The sequence below is a fragment of the Argentina silus genome (assembly GCF_951799395.1).
Source record: "Argentina silus genome assembly, chromosome: 14".
Lineage (NCBI taxonomy): Eukaryota > Metazoa > Chordata > Actinopteri > Argentiniformes > Argentinidae > Argentina > Argentina silus.
Genome location: NC_139668.1, coordinates 14,801,645 through 14,822,752, shown reverse-complemented (window position 1 = coordinate 14,822,752; position 21,108 = coordinate 14,801,645). Strand labels below are relative to the sequence as shown.

The window sequence follows — 21,108 nt, the reverse complement described above, 5'->3', positions numbered from 1 at the left end:
CAGAGACAGAGACAGAGACAGAGACAGAGACAGACAGACAGACAGACAAAGAAAGAGAGAGAGCAGCAGCAGCAGCAACAGGAGATACTTTCATGTTCCTGATTAAGGTGGCTCTCTCCCTGAGGAGAGACAGCTGAAGACAGCTCAGATACACGCTCACCAGGGAAATCAGCTCCCTCTCTCCTCTCCTCCCTCTCTCCCTCTGTTTCTTCCCTTTCTATCTCCCTCTCTATTCCTGTACCACAAATCTCTTCGCGAGTGATACAAACGTAAAATAAGCCCAGACTTATTAGGGCTGTGAATGGGGATCCCATGGTACCATGTCCACAAATGCTCCATGGCAAATACTTTGAGAACACAGTGGTGAGAGAGCAGTGAAGAACCACTGCAAATAGATCAATAATGATTGGGGAAAGGCCTACTCCTATAGTAAATAGTACTTTGAATTGTACTTTGTCTGGGCTGCAAAAATCAAAGGAGACTTAACTCTGCGTGACATTTTGCTTTTTCCCTCCCATATGCTTGAATTATTAAACAAGTGCTGCATTTTGAATTCGGCATCCCATGAGAGTTTGGAGTGAGAAGTGAACTGAAATTTAACAAACTCTAAACTCTTATCATCCCTAAGCCTAAAAGTACCATAGAGAAGTCTACCATTTCCTGGCAGCTGCTCTGACCAAACATTATCAGAGGAATGTCAAGAGTGTTGAGATAAAAACCAGAGTGAGCTACTGTAGGTTTGTATCAATGATTTATTTTGACTTGCCTTGTCAGAGCGATATCTGTGATGTTTCATACATATTGTTTGGTCAATGCTTAACAGCACAGCCTCATGTCCTGTAGCCTCATACTGTATATGAATGACATACTTCTTCAAATCTGTATTCGAGCATCGTTGTGTAACTGATTCCTGTTGTTTTTCGTGGTGCAGCCAGTTCAGCAGGTTTTTGACACGCAGCTCCCCCCCTCGCCCCCCCCCCCCCCCACCCCCCACCGCCCCCACCCCACCTCTTTTTCTTTCTCTCTGACGGGAGGGCTGTTATCATCTCACTGATGGATGACTGACAGCACACTTGCACAACATCCTTATCACACAAGGCGCTTTTTGTTCAATGCATTATACAGGCTATACCACGGGAGCACGGGGCCAGCGTTCAGTATTGTGCTCTCTATTTTCCATTCTTCCTGCCTGATGCCATCCCCAGAGTCTCTGATGAAAAACCCGGATGTGGGCTAAGGACTACTCCAGTATAGCTATAAGTCAATGATTAACCACATGAGGGAACGGCAACTGAAAATCTGTGGGAAAACAGAACACACGCATTGAGGTTTTGGAGACTGGTTTAAGCTGGCTTCTTATCAATTCAGGTCAACATCTCTACGTCTGAGGGTGATGATGACAGAAGCATTTTGTGCTCAGACACAGAATGTGAGGGTGGAAATATTATTTCAGCACGCCCGCATTCTCATATTTTCTTCATGAAAAGCAGGAAGCAAAATCCATGTTTACAACTTTATTGTCTGATTTACATGGAAATGAAAACATAAATAAAAATAGTGTTTGCAAATGCTCTGTGAGACAAGGCAATGACAGGCATGTTGTCTGTCGGAGATGCTACTGTTCTCCAGGGCTCACTTACTCCATCTGTCATGCTCTTTAGGAAAAACGTCCAAAGGAATAATACACCATACATAGCAATATCTGGCAGTTTTCCACTAACAATGAAATTAAACCTTTAACTTGACTGTAGCTGGGGGCTCTGGATTTTGTTCAGTGACGGAATGTGAATTCAAGGGGGACAATTGTGCACAGAGAGAAATGAGAGATTCCTCTCCTGCACTTAAGCATAAACAAAATACGACGGGACCAATCGGCTTCTGATCCTGAAGGAAAGAGACGTCAACATGTCATGATGTCAATGATTGTTTCTGGAAAAGAAGACTTGATCTCTTCTCTCATCAAAACCCACACAGAGAATCTGTTTCGCAGTCACTCCAAGGTGTACCCTCTTGAACAAACGGCTCTGAAAGGAGAGTGACTAAACAAAAAGAGTGACCTTTAAAAAAAGAAAATCAGCATTGGTTGAAAATGTATGGCTCGTGTTGCAGTTGTGATGAGGGCATGTTACAGCTTGTTGTACAGTTGTAGCACACTATGTAGAGGTGTAGAGTTTGGTTTTAGAGTGCTAAAGTGCTAAGCATGGAAATAGAATAGAATTCAGTTAGAGTTATAGAATGTTATAGAGTTTGATTCTGTAGTGTTATATACATGTATCCCTTAACCGTAAAACAGTCAATACCTAAACCCAAGACAGCAGACGGGCAGGGCTCAGGGTTCATGGCTCAAATGTAGCCCCCCCACCTGCCAGATGCCCATTGTTGTTAAATGACTGATACTCCGTCTCCTGTCAGCTCCGTCCCAAACAGTTCCTGAGGAAGGCTCAGTACCTGTGCAGACTTGCCACCACACAAGATCAGGTTCCTCCTTTTCCCGCTTTTTGCAGTGGGGGAATACTCCGGAAACAAAGGAGGAAGAAAAAAGGAGGAAGAAAGACCAAGGGACATGAAGGACAAGAAAGTAGTCTTCCAACTGCTCTGCTGCAATGAAATGATGTTGTTGTGTTGTTGTGATGTAATGTAGCCTGCTTGTTTGACAGTCTTCTGATATTGTAGCAGTGGTTGCAGTAGGTAGGCACTAATGATTATGAATCAAATGGAAAAATGCTCGCAGACAATCCATTATTTTACCCAAATAACATCAACACATTTGACAAGTCTGTTCTAAATTCTGTGAGTTCTCATCAAACTCATCATGTGCGTTTTGTTATGAGAGTAAACACACAGAGACAGACAGACAATATGAAGCCTCTCACTACTCCTGCCAACTTTGAGCCCTAAGCCATCACCAGGTGAGGCAAACAAATTACCCAGCAGCCTGTGCATTGTTTGTGAACAGGTGCTTCGTTTTCCCTCCACCTGCTCTCCCCAGAGAGTAGTCCTCCAGCATGTCCCATTGTCACAGAGAATAAAAATAGACCCATCAGACATGTTCCCTCTCAATAGCATTCAAGCTCTACGGTAGCTGTGTGTAACCGAAAAAATATATCGAGAACACTTCTGCTGCCAACTACAAATGCTCTGAAAATGGTGTGCACACTGAGGACTGTATAGACCCATTCTGCTGTACAGTAAAGAGGACAATTAGGATGGTCTCCAACGTTAGAACAAATGGGTGTGGAATATGTACATGCATGTGGGACAGACCGACAGGAAGAGATAAAGCACATTACAAGGCATGCTATGACTCAAGTAATGAGCCTGAAAGTGATCTTGTGGCTTCATTAGTCTTTCAAATGTCCTCTTCCATGCACTCAAACACAAAAACAAAAACCTCTATGAAAAAATTAATTAATTACATCTGCCTGGATGAACTGCAAGGGTACAGGAACTGCTTTAAAAAAACAAAAAAAACAGCAACCTTCTGTTGGGTTCGGCGGGGTAAGTGCACTCTGCAATCCCATCCATTATGTTGTGAATTATGTATTTGAGGGGTGCAGGGGAGGAGACCCCAGGGGAGGGCTGGTTATGGGATGTCTCTTTCCAGACGACGGATGGGCCAACCAGATCATTGGAGGCTCTCAGTACTGACCCAGAAGATCAACCAACCTCTCCCCATTAACCGCCCGCTAATAAACCCAATGTCAGGCCATTAACAAAACCCAGCCACATCACTTCCCCTAGCTCCATTAACTCCTTATCTAATTCACTGCCTCCGGGTCTTTAGTAATGACTTCATTCTGCTGTTTCGGCAGAAGGTGGGATTACCTCACTCTTATGGTATATGAGTTACAGTATGTTTGTTACGGAAGCAATTCATGTTCCTTGGAACTACTTAAACAACAGAGAGAGAACAGTGTGGGAGGACTAATAGTCCTGGCATCGTCATTACTGCGGAACGTGATTTGGAGTCTGGATCGGAATTAACTTGATGACATTACAGATCTTAGTTTCCTTATTCAATGAGGAGGAGAACAGATTTCAAGAGATTTATTTTTTGTGTTCTCTATCTGGCTTGTTCACTAAAAAAACAGTTTCAAAGGGTGACTGTTTATTGCTGCAGAAATTGAACTGATGTTCCCATGTCTTTGGTCTTTCAGTAATATATCACCATCACATACTTGTATTGATCCTTTTAGACATACATGGTCTGGCTGCTCTATCAAATGTGTTATTAGGAAACTTCAAATTGGTCACTTGACACTTCCAAGACAAGATGTTTAACATTAAAGAGTTCCTGCCCTCAACATGGCTCTTCAACTGGTATTGCATCAGACAAAAGGTGATTTCTTTGCGTACTGTTAGCCATAGAACTCTTAGCTCCAGCACTCCCTTGCCTGAGGCAAAGCTACAGTGGCATGCAAGCAGTAGAGCACGATGCACAATTTCTGGGGTCAGTGTCCCCCTTCCTGGGTGCTGGGGTACAACATTCAACTTTCGATTCAGTTCAATTTCATTAGTAGCCCGTGGGGCTTTCAACAATGTGCTTGTAACAGACCACTTCACAAGCAAGGCAAGACCCCAAAGCCATGGCAAGTCTATTATATATAACAGTGGCAAGAAAAGCCCCTTTGGAGTGGATATATGAGAGACCAGGAGAGAACCTGACTTGGGCTATAGACTCTTAACCCATTCTCCTATGACTGGATGGAACATAGATAGAAGTCTCTACTCTACTGTTTACTTTGCGCTCAGGCACCTTTCTTTCACCACCCGTGTCTCCTCCTGAAACCTTTGTTTCAGTACACTCTTGGTGCTAAACAAGATGCTATCTAGAACCATAAAGGCTTCTTCGGCTGTCCCTGGGGCAGAACCCCCCCCTCCCTCTCCCCCCAGCCCACCCTCCCTTCTCCCTAGCCCCCACTCACTGCTATGCTTTGAACATTTGCATTCCATTGGGCCTGAAAGGGGCCCCTTGAAATTATGCTATCTGAATATGGTGCCATAACATGCCTCTGTTGAGGGGAAAATAAACCTTTTATACACACCACTACCAGAAGTTAGTAGCTAGCCCCCACCCCACCCCACCCAACCCCACCCCTAGCTTTAGCTCTGACTGGACAGTGGATGTGGAGAGAGTGAGTCAGGTTATAAGCCCCGGAGGCTGATCACTTCTCTATCTGTGGGTTAACAAAACAGCATCCAGCTATTGATCCCAAAGAGCGTCGTTAGACATTGTCCTGTAAGAAGCAAGGGGGCTGACATTTCCCCAATGCAAAATGAATGACGAATGGGTGCCTACACGCCAGAACACCCTGCAGTTTAATTATTGGCCTATACTTTGCCATATCAATAATGTACGTCTTATTATGTTGGCAAATACTAATATTCCCATTTGCTCATTTGACTACAATGCAATGGCTTTCATCTCCGGCTAATTGCCATGTAGCAAGAGGAGCTGATGCTTTCACATTTACCAGAGTAAGTAGTCCCAGTGTGTTGTGGAGACTCTTAATGGCAGAGCTGACATTCTAACCCTTCACTGTGAGAGAGACCAGGCCTACCTTCTCCCATTCTAATAAGGCACATTACAACCTGGTTGGTATTACGATGGCATGAGGGTTTGAATTAGTGTCCTGCTTCACATTCTGTTCTAACACTGGGGGGTCTTAAAGCCTCTCAAAAGGCAACACAGACCAGATAACAGAGAGAAGCAGCAACGAGGAATGCAGATAATACACACAGAGGATTCAATACCTGCACATTGGCATACCAACGTATCTTGTGATGGACTCGCTGTAAAAGGTTAAAGATTACCACGGCTGCCACATCAGTGAGTTCTCCCAAAGTCTAGTGGATTTATGGTGGGGGGAGGGGGACATCACACTCCTAGTTACTGTTGCTATCAATGAAAAAAAAAAAAGGCACTGTTGCTTCTTACGTCTTGGCAGTGTCCCTTACAGACAAACCGATGTTTACGCTGATTCAGTTAAAGTGTAACAAGTGAGATGACACACGGCATGCGGTTAAATAAACTGAAACGCCTCCCACTTTAGCCCACTGTTTAAAAGAAAACAAATAGGGAGGGCGGAAGACTGTGTTATCCTTTGGCGGGCGTTAGTGAAAGACACCCCCTCTGGTGCTGTGGGATCTGTGTGTGGGGGTCATTCACCTGGGCCAGGTGTGACTAACGTCCATCACTGATGACCCGAGTGCTGACCCTGCATGTCATGGGGGGCCTCATGATGACCCGACTTGCTCAAAGGAGAGCTTGTTCAGCCTTAACCTCCCCAACGCCCCCAGGTCACAGCCAGCCAGTCATTCCACTTGGCTCCATCCTGGACTCGGCTGCCAAAAGGTTCTGCCTGTCAACCCTAAGATCAGTGTTAAGCCTGGATCCCCCCCTCCACTGCTCCCTCAGAGAGAGATAAACACTCAGATAAAGGAGATAGAGGGGACGCTATGCAGGTCCAATAACAGACTGATCCCACTGAAGAGCTCTGGAGAGTGCCTCTGGAACAGGAGAAGCGACCATGCTAGTTCGGCTGAAAACCCCCACTGTGACGCTGCACTACAAGAGGATTACTACACAGTAACTCAACGATCACTGGCGGCATGCCTGGCCTTGCAGGAGAGGCAGCAGTGGTTGGAAGTTTTGACTGAAAAAAAACCCCCAACTGGTTCAAACTGGTTGAGCAGTTTGTTCACCTCTGGGGGGCGGGCTTATATACATGCTGCTTAAAGGCTTCCAACATAATACAAATATGCAGAGGAGATGTTCAATTTAAGCGAGCTTTCAGTGAACAAAACTGTTCCCCTATAGGCAATTGTACAGATAATTAATTTAGTATCTGACTTAATATGATATGATTAAAAGCTCACTTGTTTGAATTCCCTGACAGCACAATGTAATAGGCTTTTCTGCATGGTTATTTTTTTTCAACTTCTTTTTGTGTGTTCATTTTAGCAAAATGTGCCTTTGTCAAGGAAATGCATGGGATTGCATGGAGGGTTAGAACTGCAAATGTCAAGGCAACAATGATTGCCTAAGTGAAATGCTTACTGTCAAAAAAACATGGGCATAGGTTTCACTAGTAATAGGGGGGACATGTCCTCATGTGGAGTAAGCGTGGCTGATGTGGCTTAAGTATATAATAAGCAAACCTTCAAAACTATGTAGAACTGCACAAAATGCACTTGCAAAATACCACCATATTTTCCTTCCTTTCTTTTTTTTTCTCTCTCTGTGGCTAGATAACTTTAAAGATGAGAACTCTAGAAGAAAGAAGAAGAAGATCTCACTTTAAAGATGTAACTCTATGCTCGCCCCCCTTTGTTTGGCATAACACATTTTCATTAGTCACTACAGAGATGAGTCATTGGCCGTTATATGGTCCTAGACCATTATGACATGAAGAGCAGGCATAGATCAACATAAATGCTTCGACCCATCTAGTCTGGCGCCACGTGTCTTTCACTAGTGACCCCCCCTCCTGTCTGTCTGTGCGCCGTATATATTCAACCCCATGGTGCTTTTGAACAGGAGCTTTAGAGATTCCCCTGATAATGAGCAGATTTTACTCCACCACTAGCAGCAGAGAGGCACGCAACAACTTCACAGGGAACCTGGATGTCGATAAGCCACATTTCAGGCTCAAGATAAATGATAAAAGATTCTTTATATATATATATATATATATATATATATATATATATATATATATATATATATATATATATATATATCTATATCTATATATATATATATATATATATACACTTTACTGAACAGTGTTGAACACCCCACCACTGAGGTTTGGAGAGCTACTGGACTGAATGAATAACAAGTCATATCAAAACATTCTAGAGCATTCTCCCCACGGACAAAAACAAACAACAGCAACATTCTGTATTCTGGTATTACAAGGTAACACGAAAATACAAATAAAGACTATGAGAAATGTATGTACATATGAGAGGACTGGTGCAACGGGTGGACAAAGTGATCCAATTACTAGTAGCGCATGTTATGAAAGACAGGGGGCTGTGATGCTCTCTAGTGAGATGCATTGCCTAGTGTCAACTATGTTTATGTTTATGGACAAACACACACAATGGCCTGCCCTGGAGCATGGTACAGGTAATCCTACCATTTCCTGAGAGAGAGAGAGAGAGAGGGAGGGACGGAGGGGGAGAGAGAGAGAGAGAGAGAGAGAGAGAGAGAGAGAGAGAGCGAATGGAAATGCCATAACCATTTATCTGCAAGAACACACAAACTAATCTGACTACCATGTTTGTTGTGCCTTTTCCTTCTCTGAAACGTCTTATTGCATGATCCCTGAATGAAATGAAATCACCTCTGTCATTCATTGCATTAGGAAAGGAGATATCCTCCCCTCACCATGTTGACTGCTTATACACTAATGCATTAACAGGCAGCAGGTGAAGAAATAAACGATTTCATAATGGGTTATGGCAGCTCCATTACTCAAAATGAAATGTCTGGAAGTTTATTTTACAATGTCCTCGCTCTCATATACCGGCACTTCGAATGATGCTGCCTTTATTTGACAGGGAACTATGCAAGCTGAATTTGTTTGTGACACCTATACAAAGCATAATCCTGCTCTGTATTACAAACAGTATGTTTCTCAAGCAAAACAACTTCAGAGACAGAGTAGACTAGAGTGTTTTAATATGACTTGTTATTCTAATGCAGCAAGCCTGGTCCAAGAGCTCTCCAACCCACAGTGGAGGGGTTTTCAACAGTCTTCAGTAAAGCAGTTTTTTTTTTATCATTTATGAGTTAATGCATTTAATCATTTATCATGAGCCTGAAATGTTGCTGATCGACAGCCATGTTCCTGTGAAGTTCTTAAGTGTCTCTCAGCACATGCTGTCTGTGGTTGCAATTCCTGTGCTAAGGTTGTCTCCAAAGAGGGTAAGTGTCAGTGTTTAACAGCACCTATGGGAGGTGAAATACTTCTCAGAAATTCTGTGCAGGAACACAGGGCTACTTGACCTGTTAATATGACCCATCAGTCAATTAGACATTGCATCCAATTGCATGTAGACAATGGAGGCGTAAGAATACTGCAGAGTAGTGGATTATGATAAAACACCTAATTCTAGGCACTTATCACCAATTGCATCTACAGTGGCATAATTGCCATGCAAAGGGCATCATTTGACTAAATTGAATTTTAAGTGGTACAATAGTGCCTGCCGCTGGTGATGCATTTTACTTATGTATTTAGAGACGATTCTAAGAAAACATGCTATTAACAGTAGCCTACTAGGAAAAAAGATTTATCCTTTCATTACAGTGCTGAAAAGAAAACTTTATGAGTATTATATCGTAAGTACATCCCCTCAAGGCCAGAATGAAAGGTACAAACACAGTATAACAGTGAATATCTAGAGTCTAGCATTCAAGCACAGCAACTGTCTCTAAAACTGTCATCAAATCACATGGTAAGACCATTTAGGATTCATATATTTGGAATCTGAAACAGATTCATAACAAATTATTATCAGCAATTTGGTTTAGGTTTGCATAGGGTGCACAGCTACTAGTACTCTACATACATCTGTAACTAACACCTCACTTTAAATTCCAGATAGACAACGCTAAGTGTCAGCAAAAATACCACTCTTCTAAAAAACCAGCTGTCACCTGCCTTACAGGAATCTAATGCATGAGGATCAACATGCTTTGGACCTATAAGAACTCTTCAAAGGCACACTCTTGACTCTGCACTCCTGACATGTGAGGGGGCTGGAAGGGGGCTGAATATTCTGTTTTTCACCAGAGTTTATACCCAGGAAGGCAAAAGTGACAGGCTTTTAATCTCAACCAGAGAGATATGCAGCAGTTAGTGTTTGTCCCTTGTGAAAGTGAAGATATATTTCTCTCTCTTTCTCTCTCTCTCTCTCTCTGCTGCAAGTTCATCTGAAGCAGCATGTAATCATAGATAGCTTCGGGCACCACAGGACAGACGAGGGGACATCAGTAGCTCACAAAGAAACAGTTTTTGAAAATGGAATGGAAGGATACTGAGGTCAAACACAGACACAAAACACTTGTGTGGACTCTTCACAGAGCCATACTGTTGTTTTCATGGCTGAAAAATTGCAGTTGAAGAATTTGAATGAACAGACAGACCAGTCACTATTGCTGCCATATGTCTTTGAACCTAACAGAGGCCGAGTTTAAAATGAATTGATGCACCAAATTGTACGTCATTTTATTCGGGGCTGCCTTAGAGGTTCAATTGTGTGCTTTACCTTTCCGACAAAGCCGTGACAGCTCAATAGTCCACTATCGGACCTTTAGAGAGAAAGTCAGAAATGGATTTAATACAATTGCTCCATCCAACTCAGCCCCACCCTAAGCTTGCCTCGTGTAAATAGGCGGCAATAATCACTTTATGGAGGGTGTAAATCTCGGAGGTTTCACCATTGACCCCTTGATGGGTCAGTTTGAGGCCCTGCTGCTGCAGCTCCCATGGGGTGTGGCTATATAGGGTCTGCATAATGGGACAAACCGTTACGCTTTGTCCCTTTACAGCCAGCATGAGGCATTGTGAGGAAGGAGAGAAATTCGCTAAGTTCAAAGAACAAAGAGTTTCTGAACACCTCACGCGCACAAATGAGCTGTTCCTATGGGGAGTCTTTAGGCCACACTACCAAACCACAATGGAAATCAGTCTGTTTTTTTATCTTTGATGATTTTTAATGTGTATGTTGTCGATTTCACATGGTTGAAGCAATTTAAAGGGGTTCACCCAATTTTCATAATGTGTTATCATGTCACATACCTTACATGAATAACAGTAGTGGAACAATCTGTGCTTTGCGTTTCATTACATTTCTACAACACTGGAAAGTGTAGTTAGCAACCACTAGCGTTCTCCCCTGTACTTTGTTTACATACATATGGCTACATTAATCATCCTCAAACTAAATATTGTAGAGGCATTGCTTATACGCTACATGACAACAGTACTTTTACTACTTTTCAGTACTCTAGCGTCCCATCCTATGTCTGTGTAGCTGTAGTGAAAAACTGTTCTACAACCAGACTATGAAGCCTCTTTCTTTCTAGCAAATATAATAATTTCCATGACAATATATTCATAATGTATGTCCTAAAACATACTTTGAAGGAATAATAGTTTTTTTGTGAGAGTTTGAGTCAATGTAGGCATGTATATATAGACTGGACAGGGGCGATAAAAACAACTTGTGCCTGCTATGGAAATGTTATGAAAGGCTCAGCAAAACTGGTTCCACTGCTAGTGTACAGACAGACACAATTGGGTTAACAATCCCTTAAGTATGTATTTCAAATGTGTAAAATAATGATGAATGAATTTATGTATTTATTCATTCATTCATTCATTCATTCATGCATGAAACACAGTTAATGGTGAGCTCTAGCTATGCCTCTTTCACTGTCCCACTAGGGAAAAAGGCTTTCAATAGAATATTTTAACTAAGACTGTTGTCTCATTTAGGATGGGTCTGGAGGACATTTTCCCCTGGTAGGGTTGCGCATAAGAGAAGTGAGAAGACAGGAGGGGCCCATCCGGAGGGGTGTGTGCTGTTCCGTCTTCACGACAAAGAGAGGAGTCGGCAGGAGAAGTCGTGATCATACACGCATTTGTTTAAAAAGCCTGATTCACAATACAGTCGGCAGGGATCTGGAGGACTCATGCAGTAGCAGGGGGCAGTCGGTATGAATAACAATAGGGAGAAACAACCCGACTTTTTTGTCCCAAAACAAGGGCTGACCGATTCTAGTGGGCTGTAAGGCTTTTACCCAAAACCAATGGTACCTTCATGCATTTCAATGGAGGAATTCCTGCATAGGGAAGGGAGCCGGTGTATAGAGCACAGTCATTGCTCTCCTGTTGTAAAGCCTTTCTTTTTAACATTGAAACAATGAGACTTACTCCCTCCCTTGGAATAGAAAATAATGCATTTCTTTGTGTGTGTGTAAGTGGCAGGGCTGAGATTGCTGTTGGAAAGTGAGTAGTGGAAGACACCAAAAAAAGATAGGAACTCTGAGGCTGGTATCTCCATCCAGTCCAATACTCTGGTTGGTGTCCTGTGGAATTCCTGAAAATTCCAACATGTTTGGGATTCAAAAAGGAATGTCTCACTGAAAATGTAATCTATATGTAAAACAAGTCATATGTCTTAAGTCACCAGCCTTTAAAAACCAGTGAAAAAAACCCACCCAGGCCATCTTAACCTGTCTAACAAATGACAATACAAGCTGAGTCGTGGGTTTTTCAGATAAGGGGGGGGATTAGAGGTAAATCTCAATCGTTACTGTTGAAACAGAATATATCTGCCGCTCCCCTCTAGAAGTGGAGCGAGCCGTCACCATGGTGTAATTGAGAGTCCCTTGGTGCTGTTTTTTTTTTACTGATACCCTTGTGTGTAAAACTGTCACAGCAGGACAAAATACTTTTTTTCTCCAGCGAGTCATTTCTGGTGACTGATTGCATTTGTCACACAAGTCCTTTCATTTTCACCACCCCCAAAAAAACGTACATCTCCTCACCATGTGTCTAATCAATTCTTTTACATAACGAAATGCACTGTGTTCAGTGGTGGGGTTACATTCTCTCACTGTCGTCTGTCTGACTACTGGAAGTCCTGAAGGACTGAAACAGAACACTATTCTGGACTTTTCTCACTCCTCACAATAAATGCTTCTTGAGTGACTCCCAAGCACACTTCTCTCTGAGCTGAGGCCGAAATTCTATCTTGAGATCTGCGCATGTAACTCTTGACTTTTACGTAAATCACTACTGAGGTCAATGAGAGTTTTGCACCATAACATTGAGTTTCGCGTGAGGATCTCAAGTTAGGAATTCAGCCTGAGTGAATGCTGAGAAAAATACTAGGGGGAAATCAAGAGATAGAATTGGGCGTGAATTAATCTGGTATGCTGAATGTGTTCATCACATCCCATTCCTACTGAGGAGGAGGGATGATTTATGGAGTCATCATTCATGGAGCTGTATGGTCTCTCTCTAACTTGTAGTATGAGGAGTAAAGTTGGAATTCTATTTCAAATGGCTCGATAAATCATGGCCCGTTTCACAAGCAGTTATCTTAATGATATGTAGACAGAGAGACACACTGACAAGGATCATTAAAGACAGCAGTGCCCTCATTTGGACCATGGAGAGACAAAGGCCTATCCTCCACCTGTGCTATGCTGTGAAGGTCCTGACAATAGTAAAGCATGGTGACACCCTATACCTAACCCTGAACAACTGTGTTGGGAACAGGGATCGTCTATTTAGCTGACCTCTTTAACCCAACCTTCTCCATAAGAGGATCTAAAGTGGATTAAAAAGAAATTCGCCTCTGTGACCCTCATCTGGATGAAATCCAATAATCAAATAAAGAAGGAGCTGCAGGAGTATAATTGCTTTACCAGGAAACATCCCCCCAGATTGCCAAAAACAGTAAGAGAAACCCTTTATCGGGGGGTTGTGTGTTCTTTTTAGGGGGTGTTGGGGAAATTGCTAGTTCTCTTATGCCTGCACAAATGATGTGACAGAACACACCTGACTAACCAGAAACACCTGTCAAGCCAATTGTCCCATTACTTTTGGTGTCCTGAAATAGGAGGACTATGTATAGAAACTGTTGTCATTTTTAAATGGTGAAACCAATATGTACACAAATACCATCAAATAAAAGCTGAGAATCTCTACTTTAACCAAGAATAGAGCCAAAAGAAGAACAAATGCTTCACTGTCCCATTACTTAGGGAGGGCACTGTATGTCAGCTCTTACAGACCGTGATTTTTGAAGGAAATGTAATTCTGTTGGTGTGAGATGAGAATCTGTACAGCTGGCTATATGTTTGTTATATAAAGCCAGAGAAACTAAAAAAAAAAAAAAGATTCTAAAAAACAAGATTCTAGCCATATTGTGAGATATTATTCCATCCCCACACCATCTGTTTACCAATAACATCTGGGTACATTATTCTTGTCAAAAGTATGACAATGATTTTCACTTTGCTATGATTTTCATGCAACTCCAATTCTCATGAAGGGTCACATTGCATAAGATGTCACAAAGAAACAGAACAACCACAAGCATCCCGAACGATCCGCCTCTAAACAAGACCAGACGAGCACACAGCCACACAAAAAGCAGTCACACAAAAAGCAGTCACACAAAACCCCAAATGCCTCAAACTCAATCTACATATCAGCCCAGTGTTCTTCCCCTGCACTATCATCATACCATTTTTCTGTCATGTCAGGGCTAAAAAACGGGTTATCGAGACAAAGGATTACATTCCTTGATCAAGACCAGGAAATAGGCTGAGTAGAACCTTCAATTTAATAGATTTAAAAAACAACAACAACTGAACAGCGTTGTCCCCCTTGAGAACAGGGACCAGATTAGTCCATTAGCAAGATGAAGAGGGCCACTTGCCTGACGAGTATTACCAGGTGTGACACTGAGTGGTGTCTGTTCAAGGAGGGGAAGCGTGGGGGTGGGGGAGGGGTGGAGGGAGCGGAGGGAACAAAAAACAGATGCATCTCTCCAGACTATTTGTTCTAAAAGCTCTTTCAGAGCCCTGTTTTTCACTACTATCTGGTCTTGGCCTAAGGGGTCACAGCTCGTCAATGGTTGAGCCAGAGGAACTGCCTTGAAAAAAAACATGTTTTTCTAAGCGCCCCTTCCCTCCAAAACAAATAGAAAATAAACATTGTATCGTATTACTAAGTGATGACTATTCTGAATCTGAAGCCCATTTCGAACATTTAATAAAAGCTGTTGTGATAAAAAAAAAAAAGTGAAACCATATTTCCAGTTTAAGATAACACCATGTTTAAGATAACTACTGTTTGAATGGTGGTTGTTAGAATATCATACTCTAATGCATAACCACATGGACAACTCATCATGTATTCAGTAGTATAAACATACAGACACATGGTTTCACCATTTAAGATCCACCTCCCCACAAACATCATGTTTACTCATCAAATAATGTGTATGAGGACCATACAGGGCCACCCTAAGGGGAAAACTCTGCAACAACCTGTAACTGTGACATCATACAACATGTGACTTCCTGTTGTCATGGCGGCGCTCTTTTTCACTTTGCTCTTCAACCAGTTCAAAAACACCTAAGACTGAGTGACAGGTGAGACGTGCTGTAATTTACACTGGCAGGAATCACTGTCATGTGACGAGGTGTTCGTGAGATGAGGAACTGTAAGCGGGATCAACCTCTCGCTCCCTCTCCCCTCCCAAAGGACTATTCCGAGCTTCTCTGCAGTTTGTGTTAAATGGTGAGAGACTAAGCGATTTAACACACGGTACACACTTGTTATTGTTGGTTGGTAAGATAAAGTTTTATTCTGAAAAAAGGCATGTAAAGCTTAAAGCAACACCACAGCATCATCATTCACCAATAATTCTATTTCAAAATCCGCAAATCCCCCCTCCCTCCTTCCACTGAACTCCCATCTCTACTCTCCTACTCCAACCCTGACCCCCCTAACCCCCAACCCAACCCACCAAGCCCTGGCCCTATAGAACCATAAAATTAACCCCTTACCCCCCTCCTCTCCGGCATTCATTCACTTGCACCCATTTACTTTGGGGGAAAAGGTAGCCCTTAGCATTTAGGCTTGAAATAACTCCTGCTTTAAGGGCCTCCTGAGATTAACACGTGTTCATTATGTTTATCTTGTGTTTCAAAAGGGTGTATGGAACACAATTAGATTTACTGTCAGATACCTGGTTCTAAACAAAGCAATGCTTCAAATCACTATTATAACACACACCATTCGAAATATGAAGATGCAAGGTTGCAATATGTCATACCAATATCATATTAGCATTGAGGTCTTTTCAAGAGCCCTTTAGAACACAAAAGCACATTGTGAGGGTGGTGGAGGAGGAGGGGTGTCCTCACGAACAGAGCTATGGACCTAAAGGGCACAAAAGATTTTTGGCTATGCAGTTGACTAGTCATCAAATAAGATCTAGCCTGCTACAGACTCTGGGCTATGTTTAATAAAGAACTCTCTGAAAATGACGCACCTCGGGGAAGGAGTTGCCTATCCCTAGTTCCGTTACAGCACCAATACATCGCATCGGCTTACGGTATCCTTAAAACTATTGCCGACTATTATAATACCGATGGGATAAACTATCCCAAATTGGGAGCACATGAACGCAACCTGCTGTGCGCTCGCCCCTAAGTAGCCACTGGCCAGAGGTTGACTCAATAGGATCTACTGTTAATACAAATTACAGTTACAGTATGTGCGCAATGGTGTCAAAATACTCATGCATCGGAAAACTATGATTTATCATCACAAAGCTCATCAGAATGATAGTCAGGTCATTTTCAGATCATCAAAGACCCCCATGCGTTTTACCACGTGAACAGTTGTAAAGAAGATATAGATGTTTGAGAAAAATGTAAATGTCATGAAATAATAAAACAAAGTATTTAAAACGATAGATGACATATTGATTTTACCTTGACATGCGACCGCGATGATGAGGGTCCCCACGAAGCTAGCAGAAAAGTGCATCCTTGCGAATGTCAAAGATCCTTGTTTTAGATTGTTTAGTACGAGTCACTACTATGTTCTTAGAAATATCTGATAGCGTATTTTCTACTCGTGCCCTAAATGGTTAATATTGAGATACTCACTAACTGTGTTCAGTTACTACAGTAGAACATGTGCTCCTTCACTTGTTTCGGGTAACAGGTGAAATCTGAAATGTGCGATCACGAATGAATGGTGACTGAAGGTAGGCTTGTGCAGCAACTCCGCCCAAGATCCACCCCTGGCTCTTGTGAACACCCCTCCTGCATATTCACACATCCATCTCTCTCTCTCTCTCTCTCTCTCTCTCTCTCTCTCTCTCTCTCTCTCTCTCTCTCTCTCTCTCTCTCTCTCTCTCTCTCTCTCTCTCTCTCTCTCTCTCTCTCTCTCTCTCTCTCACACACACACATAGTAGTTCTTGCACTGCATGAGGTGCATATTTGGACTTTGGCATTTACAGTATGAAGCCAATAAAATACTGTATAGGCAACTGGGAGACACACTAGCCTCTTGCTAACTCTAACTCTTGCCATACCTGAAACTGTGTCATGAGTGTGTGTGTGTGTGTGTGTGTGTGGGGGGGGGGGGTGAGGGTAAAGGGTGAGGTGTGGGCAGACACTATAGTCTTCACTGCTGCTAGTGTCTATTGTGACTCCTAATGGTAAAGAGGCTAATTAACATGACATCTTACATTCTGATGCTAATAGGTAAGAAAATCGAATGTGTGCAGATTACACAGCCCCTCCCTTACCCCTGAATCCCAATGAAATTAAAGGTGTTTAAATTAATACACCTTCACTATGAGACTCAGCACTATACAACACAACACATCAAATATGATATGTTGACAAATATAAGCTTGAAGTGATTTAAATGGTTTGAGTGGATGTCAGCTTTCAGGTTAGCACAGCGCTATAAATACTCCTAGACTGTGATTCTGGCTTTACTTCTTATGCTTTGAATTATATTTCGAAGCTGAGGTGTGTCATATAAGGTAACTGAGGTAGCGATGAGCGGATGGCTAGTTATAAATGCAGACAGCTTGATTTATTTTTGAGTCTGTAAAGTATCATCCTGTCAGCGACATTCCACCAACTTGTGGGTTGAGTTCTAATCATTGATGCAGCGTATCTTCTCTGTGCTTAAAGGCGCTATCCTTAATTACTTTTTCAGCCAAATGGCGATTTAGCATATATAAGTAATATTCTAAGAGAATCAATGAGTATATACTATGAATATAAATGACCATTGGAGAGCAGAACAAATCCCAGATTGTGCGATTGAACATCAAGGGTATGAAGAATCTAAAGTGAAAGAGATGTGACTTTAGTTAGACAAAAACATACATGGTGAACATACCTCTTACTGTGCGAATTGGGTGAGAATCGATCAGCCTGTGGAACGATTTCAAGGAGGGGATATATTGAGAGAAAAAACGGAATACAATTTAATTAGGAGTTAAGCACAAAGCAATATTCTCTCATAGAGGGATGCCTGACTGCACAGGAATAAAACGAGAACTATTTGTTTTTTCTCCACAGGGTGTGAATGATTGAGACTGAATGACGACAAGGCCTTAGAGGTTTGGGGTTTGGTGTAATTGGGATCTGAGTTGGGGTCTTCAGAGACTTAGACTTTATAAAGGGAAACTGACTAGGCAAACGCTCAGTATATGGGAGGTACCGGTGTCGTGTCAGTATGTGTTCCCCTGTCAGATAGTGTTCCCCCTGTATTAATTGTGGTTTTAAGAGGTATCTAAGGTAAAACTTTTGACTTGAATGATATAAGATTACAGATGTAATCTATAATATGTCATCTGCAAGCATCAGCAACCTCTTACAGATGAAAAATATGCATATTTTAATACATAATTATATTAATAGAGCCAATCTAACCAATAAAGCAAGTTCATGGGAATATCAAAATCAATGTTAGAATATTTACAAAACTGTGATGAACAAGGGTATATAACATGGCAATCATCACTGAATTAGTAATTCATCATATTTGCAAAAGTTGACTAATATAACATTAATATTCATGGTATCAATAATAAGTCATCATGAAACTGCTTTGAAGGACAAAGTGTAAGCCACTATCATTGTTATGTTTAATATGTCATTCGATTATGTTAAAAAAAAAAAACACTTTCTGTCAGACTGGGCACACTATCTGACAAGGGAACACGATCTGACACAACACCGGCAAAGAATGCAAATTGTTCTTGTGGTGGGAGAGGCCAACAAAAATGAGTTTTTTGGCAAGCAAATTTTCATGTCAGAAGTGTCAGCTTTGCCTTTAGCGTGCATTTACTTCAACATACTCAGCACCATTTCCAACTTTATTTTGAACATTACAAGAGGCACAGGTGATATATAAGGCAAAAATTCTTCTGACAAAATGCTTTTCTCTCTCACTGGGCAGATGCTCTCATTGTAGATGTGGAAAAGTGAATTGTAAACCAGCAGTGATTTCAGTCATGGAGCTTCCACAGCCAACACAGTTTTCTAACCCCACATTAGCACACCTTATTCAACTGATCAAGGGTTGACTAGTTTAATCAGGTGTGCTATGTATGGGCTAGAACTAAATGTGCTGGCTAGAGAGGTCACAGGGCTAATACAGAATAAGCATATGTTCCAAAACATTTTGTTCAAACGGTAGATTTTTTGGGGGGGTTACTGCCTGAAACATGTCACTCATAACTCAAGACTCAAAGAGTACCTGATGTTTAATCGCACAATCTAGGATTTGTTCTGCTCTCCAGGTACCTGAGAGCTACATTTGTGTTGGTGAGAGACTCAAATTAACACATTTAATGGCCTAATCAGGCACGTCGTGCTGACAACATGTTTTTAAAAATCCTGAAGAGTGTTTATGGCGTATGTACACATTTTGTAAGTGAAAGTGATTCGGTAGCCGTGCTGATATCAAATAAAAGCAGAGAATCTCTACTTTAACCTAATAGTAATAATTTGATTTAAAAGCCAAACTTTTGGAGTAAAGAGAAGAAAAAAATATTCACTGTCCCATTACTTAGGCAGGACACTGTATATCCACCTTCTCACATGAACAAAGGTGGCAGGAGAAACAGTGCGTAAAACCAGAATTATCTTATCTTATCTTATCTGACTTATCAACATGACACATCTCTGTTTTTGTTCAACTGAACTACAACCACATATCTGACACACATTTAATTAAGCACTTAAGTTAGGATCTACTTAGTCTCCTTCCCAAGAGGTCTGGTGGACCAACACATTAAACTTGGCCTTCATTAATCCAACAGAAAGACCGTTGAAAACGGACGGCGCATATCCACTGGCTTAATCGGGTTAATCTATCAACCAAACATCTTCAACAACACCTTCCCCTTACCTCCCCATGTTTACGTTGCCCCGGTATGCTACTATGCAACATGGACATTTCAGAAGAAGTTTATGATGCACTTCTGTCACGAGTGTGCAAACTGCACACGGTAACATCAATAAACGATGTACAGAGGGTTTGTTTAAGAAAACTAGTCTCCAAAAGAGAAGCTTAATCTACCATCTTTATCTACCAGGCATGGCCAAACACTGTGCTCTATGTAAGCCGAAGACCACCACCATCAAGGGCCAGACAATTACATTTTACTAGTGTTACGTCCTTTGCTGTCGATCATGGAGGATCAAGCCAAGATGTTGCATGATAAATGGATACACGCTGCGATTGCTGGCAGAGACGAACACCAGCATAGTAAGATTTCAGTATAGAGACTTCAGGACAGTGTTTACATTGGCAATGATCAATGCAATGGAGAATCCAATTGCAGAGCCCTGTTTTCCCCTATTCTCCACTGATTAGACTCCTTTGAGGCCGATACTCTAGGCTTATATGGCAGATATTCTAGGCTTATATGGCAGATATTCTAGGCTTATATGGCAGATATTCTAGGCTTATATGGCAGATATTCTAGGCTTATATGGCAGATATTCTAGGCTTATCTGGACTGTACACAAAAGCGTGGGGACGAGGTTATACTGCTTATACTGCACTGCCTATACAGCTCATATGCTGCTTATACTGTTCATACTGCATTCTATTTATTCTGCTTATAATGTTACTGCTAATACATACACTGCACTACTTATACTTATACTTATACTGCACTACTTATACTGCCCATATACTGCACTACCTGTATATATTGTTCACACTGCACTTTTCTGCTTTTTTGCACTTCTGGTTAGACGCTAACTGCATTTCATTGTCTCTGTACTTGTACTCTGCACAATGACAATAAAATTGAATCTAATCTAATCTAATCTAGGATCCGCTAGGAGAGGGAAGTGCACAAATCATGATATACTGTATAGTTAAGACAATTGAACTAAGCTCATGAGGCATTTATGTTATGTTATTCTTCAAGAATCAATGGCTATATAGCATTATTATTGTGAAAACAATGATGTCATAGTTACGAAAGTCATATACGGATTCGAAAAGGGAT

The 21,108-nt window shown here is 41.7% G+C and overlaps 1 protein-coding gene across 2 annotated transcripts in view; it reads right to left on the bottom strand.

Moving 5' to 3' along the window:
- The window catches only part of LOC310815468 (CD166 antigen homolog A-like), a 30,828-nt gene extending 14,057 nt beyond the window's left edge, over positions 1-16,771 (bottom strand). For both annotated transcript variants that reach the window (XM_083685256.1, XM_083685257.1), the window contains exon 1: positions 16,544-16,771. In XM_083685256.1, the coding sequence (XP_083541382.1) occupies positions 16,544-16,598 (55 nt within the window). In that variant the 5' untranslated portion in view covers positions 16,599-16,771. The remainder of the gene's footprint in view (positions 1-16,543) is intronic.
- Positions 16,772-21,108: the final 4,337 nt, after the last annotated feature.